Raw genomic sequence first — 21,619 nt, 5'->3', positions numbered from 1 at the left:
ATCTCGGGGTCCGGGATCCGAGACGCATTCAGAGACCAAATGTCACCTCATCCCTCTTCTAGCCAATTCGAGCTTCCTCCGCGGACCCCCACCTTCCATCCGAAGTGGCTCGGTCCTTAGTTGAGAGGACTCTGCCCAGACCCTCGCACCAGTAGAGACCTCTGCCCGGGCGCCTGCAACTCAGACGCTTCCCGGAGCCAGAGCGTGCGAGCGGTGCGGCCGCGAGGAGCCTCACCGGCCATGCCGTCCGCAGTCTGACTTTTATTTTTCTCTTCAGTGATTAAAACAAAATATCGTGGACAGGGGGACGGAAAGGAAAGAGCAGGCGCCTGAGCCCGGGGAGCCGGGCGGGGGCCCCTGGGCCCCGCGGCCCCGCCGCCGCCCGCCCCCGCGCGCCTTCGCCCTCCTCCCGGGCCGAGCCGGCGCCACTGCGCCAGGATGGAGCGAGCTCGGCGCGGGAGGAGATGACGCAAAAGCCAGCGCTCCCCCCAAAAAAGTGTTTCTCCAGGACGAAGATGGCGGCAACTTAGCCCGCGGACTGAAGATGACTGTGGCTCTCGGGAGGCCCAGCCCAGGCGATTCGGCCCGGAGCTCCGCGGGAGGCGGCGTCAGCAGTCGGAGCCCCGGCGGCGGCGCCCGCGGGCGGCCCTGCGGCAGCGGCGGCGGCGGCAGCACTTAGAGCGCGGGGTGGGGGGTGGGGGGGAGGGAGCGCCCCGCCGGAGGCAGCCCGGGCTCCGGACTCTGGGAGAGCCAGCGCGGAGCAGGAGCGGGAGGCGGAGGAGAAGAAGAAGGAGAAGGAAAGGAAGGAGGAGGAAGAGGAGGAGAAGAAGAGGAGGAGGAGGAGGAGGAGGAGGAGGAGGGGAGGCGCTCCGGGCGCCGTCAGTGGGCAGCGGAGGCGCGGCATGCCCCTGGCAGGGGAGAGCGGGCTGGGCTCCGCGGGGCCATGGGGACCCGCGCGCTGACAATGCCTGGGTGACCGGAGCCGCGCCAGCCACCCTGTCACCTCCACCATCGCCCCCTGCACCCAGCCTCGCCACCGGCCACCAGCACCAGCCTCCTCCGTCTCTCTCTCTCTCTCCATTATTGTTTCCCACTCTACAGAGGATGGGGTCGGCTGATGATTAGGTCGGAAGCAAGTCAGACCTTCCTTCAAAGCCTGGTAATATTTATGTAGGCAAAAGAGACAGAGAGAGATAAAAGAGAGGGAGAGGGAGAGAGAGAGAGAGGAGAGAGGGAGAGGGGAAGAGAGAGAAAGAGAGAGAGGAGAGAAGAAACGGGAGGAGGGGATAAGGAAATTAAACCCTTTAAGTCAATGCATATTGTGGTGACACCGGCACAGGCGCCCTCACGGTGGAGTCGGCCAGGGCTGTGCGTTCCCAAAATATGACCAGGGGTGCTTGGATGTGTCGGCAGTATGACGACGGCTTAAAAATCTGGTTGGCAGCACCCCGAGAGAACGAGAAACCGTTCATCGATTCCGAGAGGGCTCAGAAATGGCGACTGTCTCTGGCATCTCTCTTGTTTTTCACAGTCCTGCTCTCTGATCACTTGTGGTTCTGCGCCGAGGCCAAGCTGACCCGGGCCCGGGACAAGGAGCACCAGCAGCAGCAGCGGCAGCAGCAGCAGCAGCAGCAGAGGCAGCGGCAGCAGCAGCAGCAGCAGCGGCGGCAGCAGGAGCCCTCCTGGCCCGCGCTCCTGGCGAGCATGGGGGAGTCCTCGCCCGCCGCCCAGGCACACAGACTCCTCTCCGCCTCCTCGTCCCCCACCCTGCCCCCCTCCCCGGGAGACGGCGGCGGCGGCGGCGGCGGCAAGGGCAACCGAGGCAAAGACGACCGGGGCAAGGCTCTTTTTCTAGGAAACTCTGCCAAGCCCGTGTGGCGCCTGGAGACTTGTTACCCCCAGGGCGCGTCCTCGGGCCAGTGCTTCACGGTAGAGAATGCGGACGCGGTGTGCGCCAGGAACTGGAGTCGGGGGGCGGCCGGGGGGGACGGGCAGGAGGTGAGGAGCAAGCATCCCACTCCGCTCTGGAACTTGTCGGATTTTTACCTTTCGTTTTGTAATTCCTACACACTTTGGGAGTTGTTCTCGGGGTTGTCCAGTCCCAACACTTTGAACTGCAGTCTGGATGTGGTGCTCAAGGAAGGCGGCGAGATGACCACTTGCAGGCAGTGCGTCGAGGCTTACCAGGACTATGACCACCATGCTCAGGAGAAATACGAAGAGTTTGAAAGCGTGCTCCACAAATATTTACAGTCAGAGGAGTACTCGGTGAAATCCTGTCCTGAAGACTGTAAGGTAGGAACTCTCGGGGGTTTCCCCCTTTCCTGCACTTTCCTATCTCTGCTTGGTTGGGGTGTCTTCTCAAGTTTATTATTATTATTTTTTGGCTCTGGTTTTGTTACTTTGTGTTTTCTGCGGTTATTAAGAGCTTGGCTTGCTGTTTGAGATGAGAATACCTGGTGGATTGCTGGTGGACTGACTGATGCCTTCTTCTGGGAGTCCTTGGAAGATCAGGGAAGTCCCCGATTATCTGAGATAATCAAGCTGGCACTTTACTGTTTCTTACATTCATGCAGTTGGCTCAAACTCTGTTACATCTTTTAAGAAAAGGAAGTTGAAAAAGTCTTGTCAGGAAGATAGCAATGAGACTGCACACTGATGCTCACAGGTAAAGTCAGAAGAGTTCGAGACAGGCATGTGTGGTTTGCAATATAGATCTGCACACAGGAACGCTCTCATAGTGACATCATTAAGTTGGTTGAGCAAGAGAAAGTGGTTGTAGTTGTTTCGGTAGTTAAAAAAAATTACCTGTTTTTACAGGGGTAGTTCTGGTTGTTCAGAAAGTCTGGGGGCCTACCTGAGGATATTTACTTTTTTTAAGTTTTCTGTTTGCTCTTGGACATTTGTATAATTATTGATCTGGGACTCACTATGAATGAACAGTTGTAATTAGGTGTCTAGTGATTGACTAGCAATAGGCTATTTATCAGACACACTATGTAATTAGCTTGATTTTCAGTATGCTTTCCAGAAGTATTAAATAGCAAAACGTTGATGATGTAGTTAAAATTTACTGAAATATTTAATAGTCTGTATTATATTTAAGCTCTCCCTGTTCAGTGTAATAAAGAATATAACCCTTGCTGATGGGCAAATGGAAAGCCTGCGCAAGTTTCTTAAGAATTGGTCGATGCAAATGCAACAATAGGCGCAGGTTTTAATAGAAGCGTCTCTGTCCGTGGTGCTGAAATGAGATTTACCCAAGAGCTGTACTGAAGATGAAGATACTGCAGTGACCTTTAGTAGGGAAGATGTAATGACAGTATCTCTATAAGCCTTAATGTTTTGTTCCAAGGGTAATTTCTTACACAACACAATAAACGGGTACTGCTTTTCAAGGGAAATAATACACCACATTCTCTCTCTTTCTCTCCTACTTTCCCAATCCCATATACAAGCAGAACAACTGTCCCTCTGTCTCACTTGCGTTCTGCTGGGAAAATAAAGTCAAGGGTGGTATAGGTCAAATAATTTTGTGATTTTTTTGATAAAAGAACTGGACTAAGGGATGCCTATTTTAAATGAACACAGTCGAAGGGCCATATTTTACTTTGGGCGGATTAGTTGTGCTTTTGACAGTTAAATTAAACTCAAACTGACCTTGCCTTATTCTCATTCTTCAAGACCAGAAACACAGCTCTCTGAAAATAGTAAGTCTGAATTTACAACATTAATTTAGAGTGATACTTCACTAGACAAGTGTATCTTAAACTTTTTTATCTATTTTTTTAACCATATCACTTTAACTTATGCCTGGGAATAAAACTTTAATGGTAGAAATTAATAATGAATAACTACTGCAATAATTGCAGTTATTTATTTTGACAAGATATGTTGCATTGAAATTGTAAAGAAAAGGAAACTCTACGTCTTCTAATTCTACTAGTAATAAAAGGATTGCAGAGGGTTCAGTTTAGTTGTGTTTAAGAGTGGTACCCTGTAATAATTATATTTGCCTCCTTCCCTGCATGTAAACCCTAATTTCTGATAATTTCCATTTGTATAACTCAGTATTTAAAAGACAGTCTGTATTGACAATAGACTGCAGCGTATTTTCAAATGAGCATGCCAAATACATCTTAGTTTAAATGTTCAAGTAAATATATTAAAAAGTTTTCTTTCCCCTTAACCTAAATTACCTCTCAACTGTATATTTACATCATTTACATAATCATAGCGATAAAGTATAGTGTAAGTTAACTCATTTATAACGTTATTGCCTACTTCTGGATTATGTTTTTGTGTAAAGTAGAAGTTAATTGTAGGCACAAAAAAGCACATTATAAAAACCTTAATTTCTTTAAAAACTTAGTCTTCGCCTTGATAAGTAAATGCAGACACTTGATTTCTTATCACCGCAATGGAGAATTAATTGCATGTTATGTCGTGCAGACGTTTATTGGTTGTGGGGTGTTTTTTTGTTGTGGTTTCTTGTAAACTTGAAATATTTATTCCATAATAGCTGTTGTCAAAAATTACAGTTGCAAATTTGAAGTGTGGTGTTCTTGGTTTAAGACTCACAAATCAATTGATTATATGTAGAAAGGGAGTAAAAGCATAGTTTCTTAGTTTAACATATAATTTCTCTTTGATTCTGAAAAAGCCACAAACACATTCACATATAAACTATGCCGCATTACTTAAAATGTTTTTTGTCCTTGAAAGATATACCTGAGTTTCTTTCTGAACACTTTTACTTATTTCAGATGGACTTATGCCTATGAAATGACTATCATTAGGAGCCTTGTTCAAGATAGAAGTTCTATGCAAAATTTTTCCTTTCTGAAGGCATCTGCAAAGTCATAGGCTACATTAAAAGTAAATGTATTATATTTCTGTAATTGGTAATATTTTCATTAAAATTAATTTTTTATTTATAATTTATAAATATATTTATTAAGATTGTAGAGAAAAGAATACATAAAATCATGTTAGCACCACAAATTTTTGGGATACATATTTTAGAAAAACTATATTAACTTTATTATACTCATTTATAATTAAATGAGTAATGCAGTGATTTCTAAATTTTAGAGTTAGGATGAATTATTACTTTCCGGTTACATATTCTGCCCTCATTCAAAATTGCTACATTTCATATAAAATAAGAATAAATTAAATTTCATTTTGATTTAAATTGTTTAAAAGGCTTTTTGGCCAATTATTCAGAAGAAACCCCTTAGAATAGATCTAATAAAATTATAGTGTCTCAAACTTATAGTAATTGCTGGTCAAATATAGATTGGATGTACTTCTGTATTGCAATGTATCATAGAAAAAAATGTGCACTCAATATTTTTAAATATTCTGATAAATGTAAATATATGCATTTATCTGGGAAATTATTTATGGATAAATAAAGAACACGAGATGTTGACTATATCATTAATACTATAGCATTTTGCTACATTACATCAATTGAGTAGTAAATACTACAGCAGAAATTTTCCCCTGTAGTTTACAGTGTTATTTAAAACAATGTTTTTGATGCATAATAAAAAACTGACAAAGCTACCAAAATTTTTAAGTTGTTCGACAATATTAAAAAATGAAATATTCTAAGTTACAAAAGTACAAATATTTATTATAAACATGCTTGATTTTTCTTAAATACATATTTTCTCTTATACGTGCCATTCTTTAGTTCCTGAGAATTCTTGCAAATGAATATAAAAGTGAGGAATTTATGGGATATAAACTTTTATTTTACAGACAAACTTCTAAAGTTATTGATAGCTTTATTTAGTTACTATTCCCTCAAACAGTTGGTCAGTGTAAGTGGGTTTGAGATTAGATTGCAAAATAAACCATTGTACCATCTGTACTTCAGTTCTCTCAGTATAAATTGTAATTTTTGTTCTCTCAAGAATGTATGAATGCTCACATTTTTATTTTTACAATCTTATATTAAAGCAGATTATATTGCTTATTTTTATATAACAGACTCTGACCAAAAGGATACCTTGCAAGTATTAGGCATGTACAGCAGGGCTTTCTCATTTGCATCACCCACAAACATTACCCAACTAGTTTGAGAACGTAGAGTTTGGTTTACATAATGTACAATTTGAAAAGAAAAAAAATGCATTTCTTAAATTCTTATGTATTTTAGTGTTACACACTGAAGATTCATAAAGAAATAGTTCTCACTCTGTCGCCCAGGCTGGAGTGCAGTGGCGCAATCTTGGCTCATTCAACTTCCACCTCCCGGGTTCAACCGATTCTCCTGCTTCAGCCTCCCGCGTAGCTGGGACTACAGGTGCGTGCCACCACGCCTAGCTAATTTTTTGTATTTTTCATAGAGATGGTGTTTCATCATGTAAGCCAGGATGGTCTCGATCTCCTGACCTCGTGATCTGCCCGCCTTGGCCTCCCAAAGTGCTGGGATTACAAGTGTGAGCCACAGCGCCTGGCCAAGAAATAGTTTTTTAAGAAGAAATCAAGTATCTTACAATTTTTTATCACTTAAATTTTGAACCAAAAATATTTTGCTTTTGACTAAGTGCTATTGTAATATCATGTCACTGTTCAGAAGTGTGGAGTACACATCTATAAATAGAACCTTTTAATATTCTACCACTTTATTTACAAATAATTTTTATAGTGGAATTGCTTCTCTACAAGATCAGTCTGACCATGCAGATGACTACTTAAATTTTTTTTATTGATGCATGATAGTTATACGTATTTTTATTTCTTTAACCATTAGTAAAGCTATTTATGAGGTTGAAGAGAATATCATAATCATTTTAGTTTATGGTTTTTTTTTTATCTTCTTGCTCCATGTACAACTATTGATTTATGATTTGTGTTTTATTTTTATAGAAAGATATCCCACATTATATCTTATTATTAGATATTTGTTTTCTCACAGACCATGGAATACATATTTTTAGTTTGAACTTGTAACTGGGTCAAACTAGTGGCTACATAGGTATGATCACAAAGTTTAAATAATGGCTGTTATATATTGTTTTTAACCTCTTTTATTAGATGAAGTTAGTGTCCACATATACACGATGAATTAAAGTATTAACAAAGGAAATCAAGCAATGCTCTCATTCTCCTCCACACGTAAATCATAATTCATTAACATATATTTTTACCAGATTTAATGTACGAGAACAAATTTATGGATAACTGTTTCAAACAAAAGACTATTTTGATTTGAATGATGTGAACTATTGCTTTAATTTTATTTCTCAATTTCTTTTAAAATCTTTATCCGCTGTGTTGATCTCACAATGACTAAGCACCAAATATTTTGTTGTTTATATTGATCTACATTGCAAATATATTTTTTTCAGTTAACATATACTCTAGATTAGTGGCCTTTGGGGTCACAGTGGAACATCCTGGAAATCTTTGAGGGCGCTAAGGCCAGGGCATCCCAACCCTAAGAGATTCTGATTTTATCGTCCTGCCGGTGTCATGGGTCTGCGCTCTGTCAAAGTCTCCCTGGTGATTCTGATGTGCAGCCAAGGTTGGGAACCACCATTCTGGTTCACAGTGACAATTGATACAGAATGACCTTTCAGCTCCTATATCTCAGTAGTACATCATAATCCCATTTGCTCAACTGATGAAAGTATAACTCAGATATTTTTAAAAAGTGGTAATGGCAGTAAGACACATCCCAAGGGCAGGGAACGAATTTCTATTGATGAGACTGAGAAAGTGCATGAGAAGTGAACTAACTGGGTCTCAGAGTTAGGGAATGTGCTAGAAGGGATCATGGAGAGAAGGAGATGGATGTGTGGAGGGCCAGAGTTTTGACTGTTTAAGGTTTTGTCAGGCAACTATGGATTTTCTTTATTTTAGCCAAGGTTGTAATATCAGTCATCTTTTTTATTTTTTAAGTTTAATTCATGAGATACTATATAAAGTTAAATTTAAATTTTATCTAATAAGAAATCAAGCATCATTGTAATCTACATAGTGGAATTTCTTCAATGTAATGCTCTAATTTACTCTGATTTTTTTTTTTTTTTTTTTGAGTTGGAGTTTTGCTCTGTCGTCCAGGCTGGAGTGCAGTGGCGTGATCTCAGCTCACTGCAACCTCCTCCTCCTGAGTTCAAGCGATTCTCCTGCCTCAGTCTCCCGAGTAGGTGGGATTACAGTAGCTGCGATTATAGCCTGGCACCATGCCCAGCTAATTTTTGTATTTTTAGTAGAGATGGTGTTTCACCATGTTGGCCAGGCTGGTCTCGAACTCCTGACCTCAAATGATCCACCCACCTCGGCCTTCTAAATTGCTGAGATTACAGGCATGAGCCACCGCACCCGCCTACTCTGATTCTTTAATACTGGAAATGAGAGATGGTTAACATGACTTCTTTCTTGTCAACAAATTGTTAATGACTTACAGATGTATTGTACTGGAATGCATGAAAATATTTAATTCTTGGGTAGTTTTTTAAAATTCTTGGGCTTTTAAGGTGTTAAAATATGGTAGTTGATTTTCCCCACTTGAAGTTTTCTTTCTACATTGAGTCATTTACAAACAAAATTTATAGAAGCTATCTCAGATGCTTAAAGATCCTGCAAAAGATAGATGTTTAATACCTGTTTAAATACCGTTATTGATCTTAGCAGTAGAACATGTGTGGTGGGTGAATGCAATAATCATTTCTTTGGAAATACATGGGGATTTTGTATGTCAGCTACTTCATTTTGCTCAAGAAGGAAAATGAGTTCTATCAACATTAAAAAATTGCTGACTTAGCCTCTTCACCTCTCAGTTTTCCTTTCCTCCTTGTCAATGTGCCTTCTTTCCATTGCTGGGTCCTCTCCTGCCATTTGTTAGCTGCATTTCCAGAGCCTGTGTACCGTGGGGAACTCGAAGTTCAGAATTCTTTCTTTTCTTCTCTGTACCTTCACCTCCATCAAAAAAGATTGATCTCTTTCTTATGGAGCTGTCACTGACTTTGTTTATTTGAATAGAAAACTGAACTAAGACGTTAAATAGACGATCATTACTAAGTATTAACTCTTACAGAAAATGATTTAAATCACCCAGAAATTTAAGCCCTAGAGCAATCTTTAATGGCAGGTAACAAGCTTCAGAATTTATTAGATGTCAGAAACTATTCTAATTTGTTTAATCATCACATCAACTTTATGAGGGAAGTATTATTACAGATTTTACAGATGGGGAATGTGAGGACATAAAGTTAACTATCCCAAGGTCAAACAGATGGGTTATTAATTAATTAATCTATTTTGAGACAGTGTCTCACTCTGTTGCCCAGGCTGGAGTGCATTGGCGCAATCTCAGTTCACTGCTACCTCTGTCTCCCAGTTCAAGTGATTTTTATGCCTCAGCCCACTGAGTAGCTGGGATTACAGGTGTGCCTCACCACAAATGGCTAATTTTTTGTATTTGTAATAGAGATGGGGTTTCCAAATGTTGGCCAGGTCTTGAACTCTCCACCTCGGGTGATGCTCCCACCTTGGCTTTCCAAAGTGCTGGGATTACAGGCCTGAGCCACCGCACCCAGCTGAGATGGGTAATTTAAATATTAGGGTCACTTCATCACTGTAAATGTTTTCTTTTTCCTTTTGATTAGAAATATTTACAAACATCCCAAAGAATTAAGACATTATTATAATAAACCCACATGTAACTGTCTTATACATTTTACAATTATTATGAATTTTGCCATATTTACTACTTCTGTTTAGTTTTAATTTATCATTAAAAACATTTTTCGATGATATAGCAAACAAAGAAGACAGAAATGTGAGAGTCCTGGGCAACTAGGATGGATGGCCGGGTTTATCATGTCAAAGACTTAAGTAACCTGAATATGAATGAATAATGTGAAGATCAGAAGAACACGTAGGTTTCTGATTTCACGTTTAGAGCTGAGTAGAGAAAGGATGTGTGTATGGTTTTGGTGGGATGGAAATAAACTTTGGAGATTGGCGATAATTTCTATGAATTCATAATTTCAATATGGCAGAGTCTTTTAGTCTGGTATATGAAAAGACCTTGCCTAGGGCTTGATACTGCCCAGTAAATGGGAGCAATTCATTAAAACCCATGGGAGACATCAATAAAATTAATATAGTCCTCACTTGAGATCTCATATAAATTTTCTGTATAGAAGACTGATTCACAAGACTTTTATAAACAGACTTTGCATATTGTATGGTAAAATCCTCTGATTTATTGCACCTACATTTATTGTGCTTCTCTAGAAAGATGACTCAATTATTGAACAACTGTAGAGTAAAATGGAAAATATAAGTTCAGTTGAAGTAAAATGTTTCATTCCTAAGGCTGGAATTTTTTTTCTCTATTTTAATTTAGAGATTAACACGTGCTACATTTTAGATTGACTGGATCCTGATAGGTGCGTAACCAAAGGCCTTGAGCACTTTGGTTCACAGCCTTTTTGAGAGGACAAGGGGAGAAACCATTGTAGTGATCCTCCATCTCCTGTAAACCTGTGGGTAGAAATGGTCTTGGGAAACATTTTGTGTTATGTCGTCTGTCAGGCATTGGAAAGCCATGTGCCTCCAGATTCCATTGTAGAAGGTGTCAACTTTGTCCTGCACCCTAGATTTCCAGCTTTGTATTCTGTTATGGTTGGTTGTCTCTGTTGTTCTCTACTTCACTCGGCATTTATCCAGTCAGCCATAGTTAGTATTTTTATTGATTGAGGACTGAGATGAAGTGGGTAACAGATATCCTTGAATGTCGAGCTAGAGCTACCAGACAAGGCAAACCTGGTAGCCATGACAGAGAAGATGGAGCAGGTTGAAGAAAAGGCTGGAAGCTGTGCTGCATGAATGAAAACAGGATTACCCCGAGATAGAGAAGACACAGGGAGACACAGCAAGGTTCTTTAACTTGACGAAAATCGTCCTGTGGAAGGAAGTCTTACTATCCAATGCTTTGTGTTGCTTTAGGGGTGAGAGTGAGGCTCTGTGTGCAGGTGTTTTGGCAAGAAGATCTCTGCTCTACATAAGGAAGAGTGTTCTATGAAAGGAGTTGCTCTCCTACAAAAGCAAGGGCTGTCTGAGGAACTCAAGAGCACATTTCCACAGAAGATGTACAAATGGGATGGGAGCTGTCGGCCACCACCCTAGAGAGCATCTTTCCTGTGGGTTGCAGGTTGGGCTACATAATTTTAAACATTCCATCCAACATCCTTTGGCATACGATGAGGCACCCGGAATGACTTTGCATGGTGAGATGGTACTTAGTGCCAATAAAATTCCATCACATAAAAAATAACTATTTTTTTTAGCCTAACACCTTGCTCACAGTAGTAGTACTTTGATTTTAAAAAGGAAAGCTTGCCAATTTCAACTTTAAATTATTTCTCTGATTCCTATCCATGTTATCCGTGAGAATAATTTAAAAAATAATGAATAAAGTATATATACTTACCCTAGAGTTAGACAGGAAGTGAAACTAATGTATAAGTAATTGTTTGCTCTTGCTAATATCAAGAATATATACTGTCTCATCTCTTCTGGTCACAAACACATCAAGCATTATAAACTCTCAAAGAACCCTCTAGAGCAAAGCAGGACTCAACATTATGGTGGTGCCGGGAAGGGGAAGTTTTCATATGACCTTTCTCCATTGGTTTCACAGCACTTCTTTGCACATAGTTATTCATGTCCACATCCAATTCTTTGGGGACATTATCAAAAGAACTGAAGTCATTGTATACAAATTCTTTCTCTTGTCCAGGTGCAGTGGCTCATGACTGTAATCCCAGCACTTTGGGAGGCTAAGGCAGGAGGATCGCTTGAGTTCAGGAGTTTGAGATCAGCTTGGGCAAGATAGTGAGACTCTGTCTCTACAAGAAAATTTTTTAAAATTAGCCGGGCATGGTGGTGCATACCTGTGTCCCAGCTACACAGGAGGCTGAGGTGGGAAGTCATTTGAATCCATGAGTTTGAGGCTCCAATGAGCAGTATTCGTGCCACTGTACTCCAGCCTGGATAATAGGGCAACAACCTGTCTGAAAAAAAAAAAAAATTCTCGCTCTTAGGGAATTCCACTTATTCAATAAACAAGTTCTGTCATAATAATGTTATCATCCATATGTTATTCATTCCCCACAAAAATTCAACATCATGGGCAAACTCAGTTTTCTTTATCAAAGCGGTAATTAAGACTTAGGTTAAGAGTGTGCGAACGTTCTCATAGGTAAGTATGGCACACCCAGAATTCAAACCCAGGAACACCTGGCTCTTAATCTCTTGGGTTTACCTTCACTATTACCTTATACTGCTCACTGTGCCGCAAGTCTTTGCCCATGTCTGGTTGCCCTGTTCTTTCTTTTGTTTTTGTTTTAGAGGGAAGGAGGTGGAGGAGAACAGCAGGAGTGGATAAAGTGTACAATTCTTTGGTACGTAAAAGATAATGTAACTTGCTTCATCCAGAATGTGTGTTGTTGTGGCAGCTTGGTGTAAAGCAGGGGTGTCCAATCTTTTGGCTTCTGGGGGCCACATTGGAAGAAGAATTGTCTTGAGCCACACATAAAATACACTAACACTAATGATAGCTGATGAGCTAAAAACAAATCACAAAAATGTTTTAAGAAAGTTTATGAATTTGTGTTGGGCCACATTCAAAGCTCTCCTGGGCTGCCAGCGGCCCACGGGCCGGGGGTTGGACAATCTTGGTGTAAGGAATGAGCATAGGCTTAAGAGTCAGAGAGGCCTTGATTCCCAGGGTGCTTTCACCAGTTCCTGTAAAATGGGGATTGGTGCATCCAGTTTAAGGCAGCACCCAGAGATACAATGGAGCAAGCGTGTGGTGAAATGTGGCTAGAGCTTCCTTTCTGTCAGCGAAACGCCTCTGCAAAGAGGTGACCACTCCCTGCTACACCTCACCAGCACTCCACTGTGCCTGCTCTCTAGATGCTGAGCGGGTAGAAAAGATCCACGAGGTTATCTGCCTAATCTCAGTAATTGGTTTCTTACCAAAAGTTGGCCTTTTCCTAGTCCAAATGAACTGCCTCACAGACATTTTGAAGTAGGTTTCCATATAGGTCTTTTTTTTTTTTTTTTTTTTGAGACGGAACCTGTGTCGCCAGGCTGAAGTGCAGTGGCGCGATCTTGGCTCACTGCAACCTGCGCCTCCCGGGTTCAAGCAATTCTCCTGCGTCAGCCTCCCGAGTAGCTGGGATTACAGGTGCACACCACCGTGCATGGCTAATTTTTTTTGTACTTTTAGTAGAGACGGTGTTTTGCCATGTTGGCCAGGATGGTATCAATCTCTTGACCTCGTGATCTGCCCGCCTCGGCCTCCCAAAGTGTTGAGATTACAGGCGTGAGCCACCGCCCCTGACCCCAAATAGGTCTTTTTAAAAAGGCATGGGTAATAAATTTAACCTCAGGAATCACAGTGACCTTAGATAGCTGCAGAGTTTGGAGAGAAGCAAATGTTTTTAAAAAGGTCAATGTGAATCTTAAATCATTTAAAATCGGGTATCTCCGGCCGTAGTGAACAGCAGACTGGTGGTTATGGACCACTAGCCAACAAGTTGTCAGGCAGGTATTCCTTCTCAGGCAATGGCCTCATGCCACAGTCCAGATGAAATAGTGAAATAGCGAGAAAAAAGAGAGGCCACAAGCATGAAAATGCAAGTGACCTGCTTTCTGGAGGTTTGGCCAAGTATGGCAGGTTTCAGATATATTCTATGGGTCCCGGAAAGTTTCTAAATATATATATTGAATATTAAAAGTCACTTATGAAAAGATGAATCCTTTTATATCATTTCAGCTTTGGCTTTTTTTACACCGAATGTTCGTTTTTATTCAGTGTGCCTGCAAATTCTAGTAAAGAGGAGAGAATTCAGCTCTGAGTGAATAAAATCCTATCTGCATAGTTTTGCTTCATTGACAAGAAAATGGAGTATTTGCTGTCAACTAAATTGGATTTCTCCATTAAATGAATTAGCTCTTTAAGATGATTAAAATAGTTGATCCAATCTTTTAAGTATTTTTTAGTATTTTGTTGTCCTTACAACTTAGTGGGTGAAACAATCCAACTATTTCTATGCTATTTCACCTGCAGTGAGTCAAAGGAGCTGTTTTTTGATAACATCAAACTTTTTAAAGTTTTAAAGTCTTTTTTGAAAGAGTACCCAATCTATTTTTGTGTGTTTTATTTAGTCTTTGGTAAATACATTTCTCATTTCTAAATAACTGCAAAATCTGTGGAACATTAGGAAAGTCTATTGATATTTATGTCTTAAATTCTTAATTGTACATTTAGAATTAAATTTATTAGTTTAAATTTTAATTTGTGGTATTGCAGTATTGTGATACTAAGAACTCAAATTTTTTCATAGTGAAAATTTCAAAGTGTTCTTAAAGCTGTGGGGATAATCTTTGGTGTTCCCAATTGTTTCATAAAAGTAGCAACTTTACAAAAGGCTGTAATTGCAGGAGTGGTTACAATGCTTATCAGTTTTTCCTAGTTCCCTTTTTGACTGTGTCCACAGGAAAAGAAACTAAGACCCATAAATAACTACAATTGAGACAAATACAAATATGCGAAGATTTAAAACATTGTTTTGTCAATTAATTTTCTGGGGCTAATAATCTTTCTCAGAAATGTGGTAAATCACTGATTAGGAAATGAAGCTCAGGTTTTCACTATTACAGCCTACTTAGATGGATGTTAAATTTTCTCACAATATCAACTTTAGTCAGATTAAATGCAAAATCTGAGCCGTGCAAATTTGCATTTCTTTTACAACTGGAGAACATTAATAATATTAAAACAATATAGCTGAAGACACTATACAGCACTCAACAATTTCCTTTTTTTCCATGTGATGACTAGAGTAGAAGAATTTTAGAAAAATTAATTTACGATAGAGCTGGCTTTGGGAAAAAATCATATTCACTCAAATATGACTTAATTAATTCATCTTAATAGTGTGACATTTGAAATGCATGGGACAAGATGAAGTGGCTGAAAGGATGCTGCAAATAAGCCAGGAAAACCGCAAAATGATGTTTGAGAGTTCCTGTTTCCTACCTCTGACCGATTATAATACTTTTCTCTTATCAGTGGAATGCTATCTCCATTGTGGGTTATTTTGTATGGCCCTGAACCTATACTTTTTCTATTGTGTTTTTTTGATGCCATGACAACAGATAATGTACTTAATGTGGAAACTTAAGAAAAATAATTTTCCAAGGGGCTTTTCAACCTGGTTCTTCTGATTTCTTCAAGTAATGGTGAAGGACCATTTTCTCAGTTGCCCATGCTTGTGGAATGAGCACATGAATCAGACAGACCAAGATCTGGCAGTTCTGAAAAGCCCACATGCATTTCCTCGAAATGATCACAGTGACTTTGTGCAAAGGATATGATCATTGTCCAGCGTCATTAAAGGATGCTGCATAAAGAAACATTTTAATGTCTTAATTTGTGATCATTTTCTCTGGGAATGCATTTTGTCACACAAGTGTTGTGTACTACATGGAAAAAGAAGCATAGTAGAGCAACAAATGAATATTGCGTCTTAAGAATAGAATTTTAGTGGAAATGGTTCTTAATTTGAGTGCCATTATTATATGGCAATGGTAATTTAGGCACTGAGATAAAAGGTGTCCCACAGTGCACCTAGTTTAAAAAGGAAGAAGTCATCAAGTATTTCATCATGCGTGACTCATATATGGACATGGAAAAATGTAAGCCATTTGTATATAAACACGATGCTTATTAAAGGAAAGGAAGAAAAGAATATAATGGAAAACCTAGAAGAATACTTGCTTTTCTTTTTCTAGGTGCACATTAATTAGAACAAGATTAAAGGGCGTGGGTCAGGTGAGGTGGCTCATACCTGTAATCCCAGCACTTTGGGAGGCTGAGGCAGGGGGATTGTTTGAGGCCGGGAGTTCAAGTCCATCTTGGGCAACATAGTGACACCCCCCAAATTAAAAAAAAAAAATAGCCGGGCATGGTGGCATGCACTGAAGTCCAAGCTACTTGGGGGGCTGAGGTAGGAGGGTTGCTTGGGCTTAGGAGGTAGAGGCTGCAGTGAGCTATGATTGTCCTGCTGCACTCAAGCCTGCATGACAGAGCAAGAATTTGTCTCAAAAAACAAACAAACAAAAAAAAATGAAAGGGCCTGTAAAGCCCTTAATCCAAAAGCATTGTGCTCTTAATCTGTTACTTAAAAATTCTAGTTAACACATTTCCCTTTTCAAACAGTCCCACTTCTAACCTGTAACTGAAAATTAGATTTTACTCAGATCTTTGAAATTAAGACAGTGCAGCAATTTCAACCTGACTGTTGTTCCTTCTCCTTGCTTATGAAAGGGTCGTTGTTTCTCTTCTAAAATGTAATAAGCTCTAAGTCAGATAATTACAAAATAGGAATTTTATAAAATATAGTGTTTGATAACTTTATAACTGAACAACAGAGTCTTTTATATGGGAAATATAAATACAGTATTTTATTTGTACATGTTTCTTTATGGCTAATTATGGGTTTGAAAAGTAATAAACAGTGATGTGATCACTCCATAGCTTGCAGTGGGGATGTGTCTCCTTAATCTGGCCACTTAAAGAAAAAAAAAAAAACTGTTCATCTGTGAACTTTTCCATATGTGCAATTTTAAAGCTAATGTCACTTGTTTTCCAAATTAGAAGGTGTTAGCAAAATATGTCACTATTTCATTCTGCTGCCTAGTTTATGAATTGGAAGACACTGAAAAGATACTAGAAGGTTACCATGTCCGGTAAAAAATTCAGACAACATTGAAAGAGAGAAGATTCCACTTAACAGAAAAAGTGACTATTTGACAACATAATTGAAAGATTAATTCAACCATGGGGGTAAACTGTCAATATTGTCCTTTACTACACACTACACGATCTTATTCAGATAACTTCCCTAGGATGTGCAGAGAAGCAAGATTGTTATAACCTCCGACAGATCACCTAGGCAGGTCATATAGTTCCAAAAATTCAAATTGTTCACAGCAATTTTCTTTTTCTTTTACTTTTTTTTTGGAGATGGAGTCTCGCTCTGTCATCCAGGCTGGAGTGCAGGAGTGCGATCTTGGCTCACTGCAACCTCTGCCTCCTGGGTTCAAGTGATTCTCTTGCCTCAGCCTCCCAAGTAGCTGGGATTACAGGCACATGCCACCACGTTCGGCTAATTTTTGTACTTTTAGTAGAGATGGAGTTTCACCATGTTGGCCAGGCTGGTATTGAACTCCTGACCTCAGGTAATCCACCCGCCTTGGCCTCCCAAAGTGCTGGGATTATAGGCGTGAGTCACCGTGCCTGGCCAGCCAATGTTTTAAATATCGCTTTCCAAACATTGTTCTGTATTATTTCGCATTATGAAATGAGTTAGAGTATCACCAGTAAAACAAGGAAGAAGCTGTTACTGGAAGAAACTGAATCCCTAATGGCCATGATTCGGCTTTTCGTGTGTATGTGTGCATGTAAAGTCTATTACTTATAATAGAAACCAATATAAACAAGTATAATACTATGACTGCTTTTGTCATCTGATTTGAAAACAGTTTAATATCAGTCAACAACCCAAGTACAGGGAAGGTATGTGATGTAAAACATTCTTCTGTCTTTTTAAATATAATTGATTTAATCAAATTTTATCTTTTTATTTTAATTTGATAAGTGGAGAGACAGCAAAATTATGCCTAAGCTGGAGGGAAGATTTCTTCCTCTGGTAGGTAGTGGTAGTGAACAATTAGCACTTAGTGATAATGCCAGGCCAATTTATTTCATTCTGTGAAGTAGGCCTGATAATTATCCCATTTTGCAGATAAGAAAACTAAGGCCTAGGGCACAGCATTCTTAACTAAGGCATTTTAACACAATTTTACATTTATTTTTTGTCATATTACTTGGTGTAGAAACAATCTTAATTTTCAAAAGTTGCATACAAATTGTTGAAAAGGAAGAAAATAATAAATTACTAAAAGTATTAGCCTGAAGACAATTTCTAGCAACACATGAATAATTTACATGATAAAGCTATAAAATGAATTATATACCAGTGCCTTTGTTTCTCCTATTAGATTTTGAGAGTACTCTTAAAGATAGGCATTGTTTCTTAATTATTTTTGTCTAATCCCTTGCGAAGAAGAAAAGAAAGAAAAAAGGAAAAGAAGAGAGCTTGCCGGTGGGTGGTTATGAAACACCGTGGCAGGTTCTTTGACACTCCTCCAGTTGAGAGTGAGTAGGGCAGAAATAATGTTCTAGGACTTCCAAGGTAGATGATAAAAGGCCATGCAGTTTTCATGCTGTTTACTGGGACAAGTATTCTTGAAGCTTTGAGCTGCCCTGTAAGATGTTCAATTAGCCCAAGGCCAGCACACTGCTAGGAAGTCCAAGCCTCATAGAGAGGCCTTGGGCAGGCTTCTTCATACAGTCTCGGTTGAGTCCAGCTTTTGTGTCTTCCCAGGCCGTGCACCAGACATGTGGGTGAAGCTTGCAGATTAACTTACCACCCAGCCATTTAGATCACACTGACCCCTTCAAATCTTCCCAAAGTCTTACAAACTTTAGAGGAGAGAACTATCAATATTTTTCTTTACTACACAATCTTATTCAGATAACTTCCCTAGGATGTGCAGAGAAGCAAGGTTGTTATAACCTCTGACAAGTCACCTAGGCAGGTCATATAGTTCCAAAAATTCAAATCACTCATAGCAAATGTTTTAAATATCACTTTCCAAACATTGTTCTGTATTTATTTCACATTATGAAGTGAGATAGAGTATTACCAGTAAAATGAGGAAGAAGCTAAATCCCTAACGGTCATCATTATGCTCTAATTACACAATATCTTAATTCCTGAGCCACCAAAATTCTAGAATGCAATAAAATGGGTGTTGTTGTAAACTACATTTTGGGGTGTTTGTTATGCAGCAATAGATAAGTGGACAGTGTTCCATAATATTTTGATGAATGATTCTCCATTATGTGAGAGGTTCCACTGAGTAAAATCAATGAAAATTGAAATAAAAGAAACCTATGTGGCCTCATGTATTTGACTGAATTCTTTTCCTGTCAGGTCAGTAATGCTGGTAAGTAGATTCTTGAAGGTATTTCAGAAATTTCCCCTGCCTGTTCATTTATATCATTTAGTATCAAATATGACAGGATAGACATTTTGCACAATTTTTCATTTGAAGAGTTATGAGAAATACTATGTTTCCAAAAGGTAATTGCCTATGGACAGGTTGTAGATACAGTTTGAGGCTGAACATGAAGTGCCATGGAGAGACACAGAGGATGCTTAGGGAATTTAGGATAGATCACTTTTTGCATTTTTCATTGAATTATACTCATATGTGTTACTGTTTGTCCACATGTAGCAAGTAACAAGGAAATTAGCTGTCCAAATAATTAAAGCATCAAAATACAGCTGCTTGCATTTTGAAGGGAAAAGTAATTTTAAGGCTGCATTATTTGGGAAAGTTACTTGAAATCATGTTTGGTTGCTGTTTTCAAATTAATAAACCATAGTAAACTATTCCTCTTGAAATTGAATCATTTACTCTGCATTTATAACATCAAACATTCCATCTTAGTCAGAGTTTCTGTCGTTCTTTAGGAGAAAAGTTACATTTTCATGCGTATATTAAAATCATCCCCTCTTTGATCATGTACCTACCAACCATACTTTTGAACATTGTAAAGAGTATTACTGCAAATTTGCTCATTTGATTTGTTTGAAATATTTTGGGAACAGTTAAAGGTTAACAGTTGTAGAAACCACCAAAGGAAACTTCGTTGTGTTGTAATCAGCAACAAAAGGCATTATCTAACAGCTGAAAGTGGCAAACAATGAATTGTCCTGAAGGAAAGCATGAATTAGTTTTCTGACTGATTGAGTACACTTTTGATTCAATAGAGTGGTTGCCATTTTTCACAGATAATTTCAAAAGTGGAATAATATTATATTTGATTTCTTCTTAAAGTTTAGATCAAAGTGAAGCAGGTTCAGTTTATTTTTCTTGCTTTGCAAAAAAAGTAGAGAATTTCATTTTATTAGTTATCTATTGCTGTGTAACAAATTTTCACACATTTAGAGACTTAAAACAAGTCGTGTTTATTATCTCACACTTTCTGTGGGTCAGAAATGTGGACACAGCTGTGTCCTCAGCAAAGCTACAGTCAAGGTGTCAGCCAGGGCTGGGGTCTTATCTGAGGCTCTGCTAGGGAAAGATCAGCTTCCAAGCTCACGTGCTTGTTGAATCCTGCTCCCTGCGAGCTGTTGAGCTGAGGATCTCAGCTGTTCGCTGTCTGTGTGCTGTCTCTAACTTCTTTGCCTGTGACCCTCTCCAAAGTAGCTTACAATCTGGCAGCTGGCTTCTTTAAAGCCAGCAAGGGGGAATGTTTCTCAGTAAGACAGATGTTTCAATCTTATGTAATGTCATCACGAGACTGACATTCTTCACCTTTGCTGTATTCTGTTTGTTAGAAGCAACTCACTGGTTCTCACCACAGTCAAGGAGAGGTGATGACACAAGGCCATGAATTTCAAAAGGAAAAATCAGAGGCCCACCTTAAAGACTGTTTGCACATCCATTACATTATTTTTTAGATGATCAGAGATAATTTCACATAATGTAAAATCAGCTAAGGAAAAATACATGTTTATTTTTGTTTGATTTTGTCAATAAATCAAAGAGAAATGTTTGATAAATATTTGTAAACATAGGAGACCATCACCCATTATTAAATGCAAATAGGTAAATTAAATTTTATTAGGCATTATTCTGCATAAGGAAAATTTAGTTTTAATTAATGAAATAAAAAAAGGTCATGTTCAAGTTTTCTTTTTTTTCCCCAAAACAATGTGTAAAATCAATTCTAAAGTTTGCCTTTAATTTCTTTTAATTTAAGAAATTTGCTGTCATTATAGAATAATAAATGTCATATGATTGCTTTAGAAGTCTGTTTCCTAAAAATGTATTTTGGAGCAAATTAATAAATCTTTGGAACCTGTAGTTTCTAAGTGGTGACTTAGAACTCTCATAATTAGATTGACTTACTTAGGCCATTGCAGTAATCATATATGCCTATTTAGTCATCTGTCTAAATCTCATTTGTCTGAAATGCTGCCCATAAGGCTAAATCCAGATTAAAGGTTTCAGCAATGGGATTTGAAATAAACACGAAGGCACTTTAGGACAACTGCCTTTTATGAATAGAAGTCTGGAAACTCCTCCTCAGCTATTCTGACCCTACTAGCAGATTTATTTCTTTTCACCAACTCTGGAATGCTAGATATTCTTCTAATTCTTCTAGGAGATGCATCTTTTGTCTTTAGTCCTTGATCCTCATTAAAGCATAGATTCTACATGCCTATCCTCATTACACATTTACTTTAAAGTAAGATTTTCCCACATTTTGTTTACTGTATGGTTTTGCTAGGGAGAGTGGGGTAGGAATGGGAGTACTGAGGCAGGCTGGAAAGGCAGATGGGTCTATCAATCAGGATAGACGAAGTTTCCCTGACTAATGAACATTCCCCAAATATTCCTGGCTTACAACAATTTCTGCTAAAGGTTTCTTTCTTGC

At 39.1% G+C, this 21,619-nt stretch overlaps 1 protein-coding gene across 3 annotated transcripts in view; it reads left to right on the top strand.

The window, feature by feature from the left end:
* Nucleotides 1–846: 846 nt before the first annotated feature.
* The window catches only part of NALF1 (NALCN channel auxiliary factor 1), an 860,129-nt gene continuing 839,356 nt past the window's right edge, over nucleotides 847–21,619 (top strand). The window contains exon 1 of one of the 3 annotated variants that reach the window (XM_063595860.1): nucleotides 847–2,295. In XM_063595860.1, the coding sequence (XP_063451930.1) occupies nucleotides 1,384–2,295 (912 nt within the window). In that variant the 5' untranslated portion in view covers nucleotides 847–1,383. The remainder of the gene's footprint in view (nucleotides 2,296–21,619) is intronic. The other 2 variants (XM_063595861.1, XM_003832072.6) reach the window with 2 other exon arrangements.

The sequence above is a fragment of the Pan paniscus genome, chromosome 14, assembly GCF_029289425.2.
Source record: "Pan paniscus chromosome 14, NHGRI_mPanPan1-v2.0_pri, whole genome shotgun sequence".
In the NCBI taxonomy this organism is placed as follows: domain Eukaryota; kingdom Metazoa; phylum Chordata; class Mammalia; order Primates; family Hominidae; genus Pan; species Pan paniscus.
Note: the sequence above shows the minus strand (reverse complement) of the source record. Positions and strands in the feature narration are given on the sequence as shown.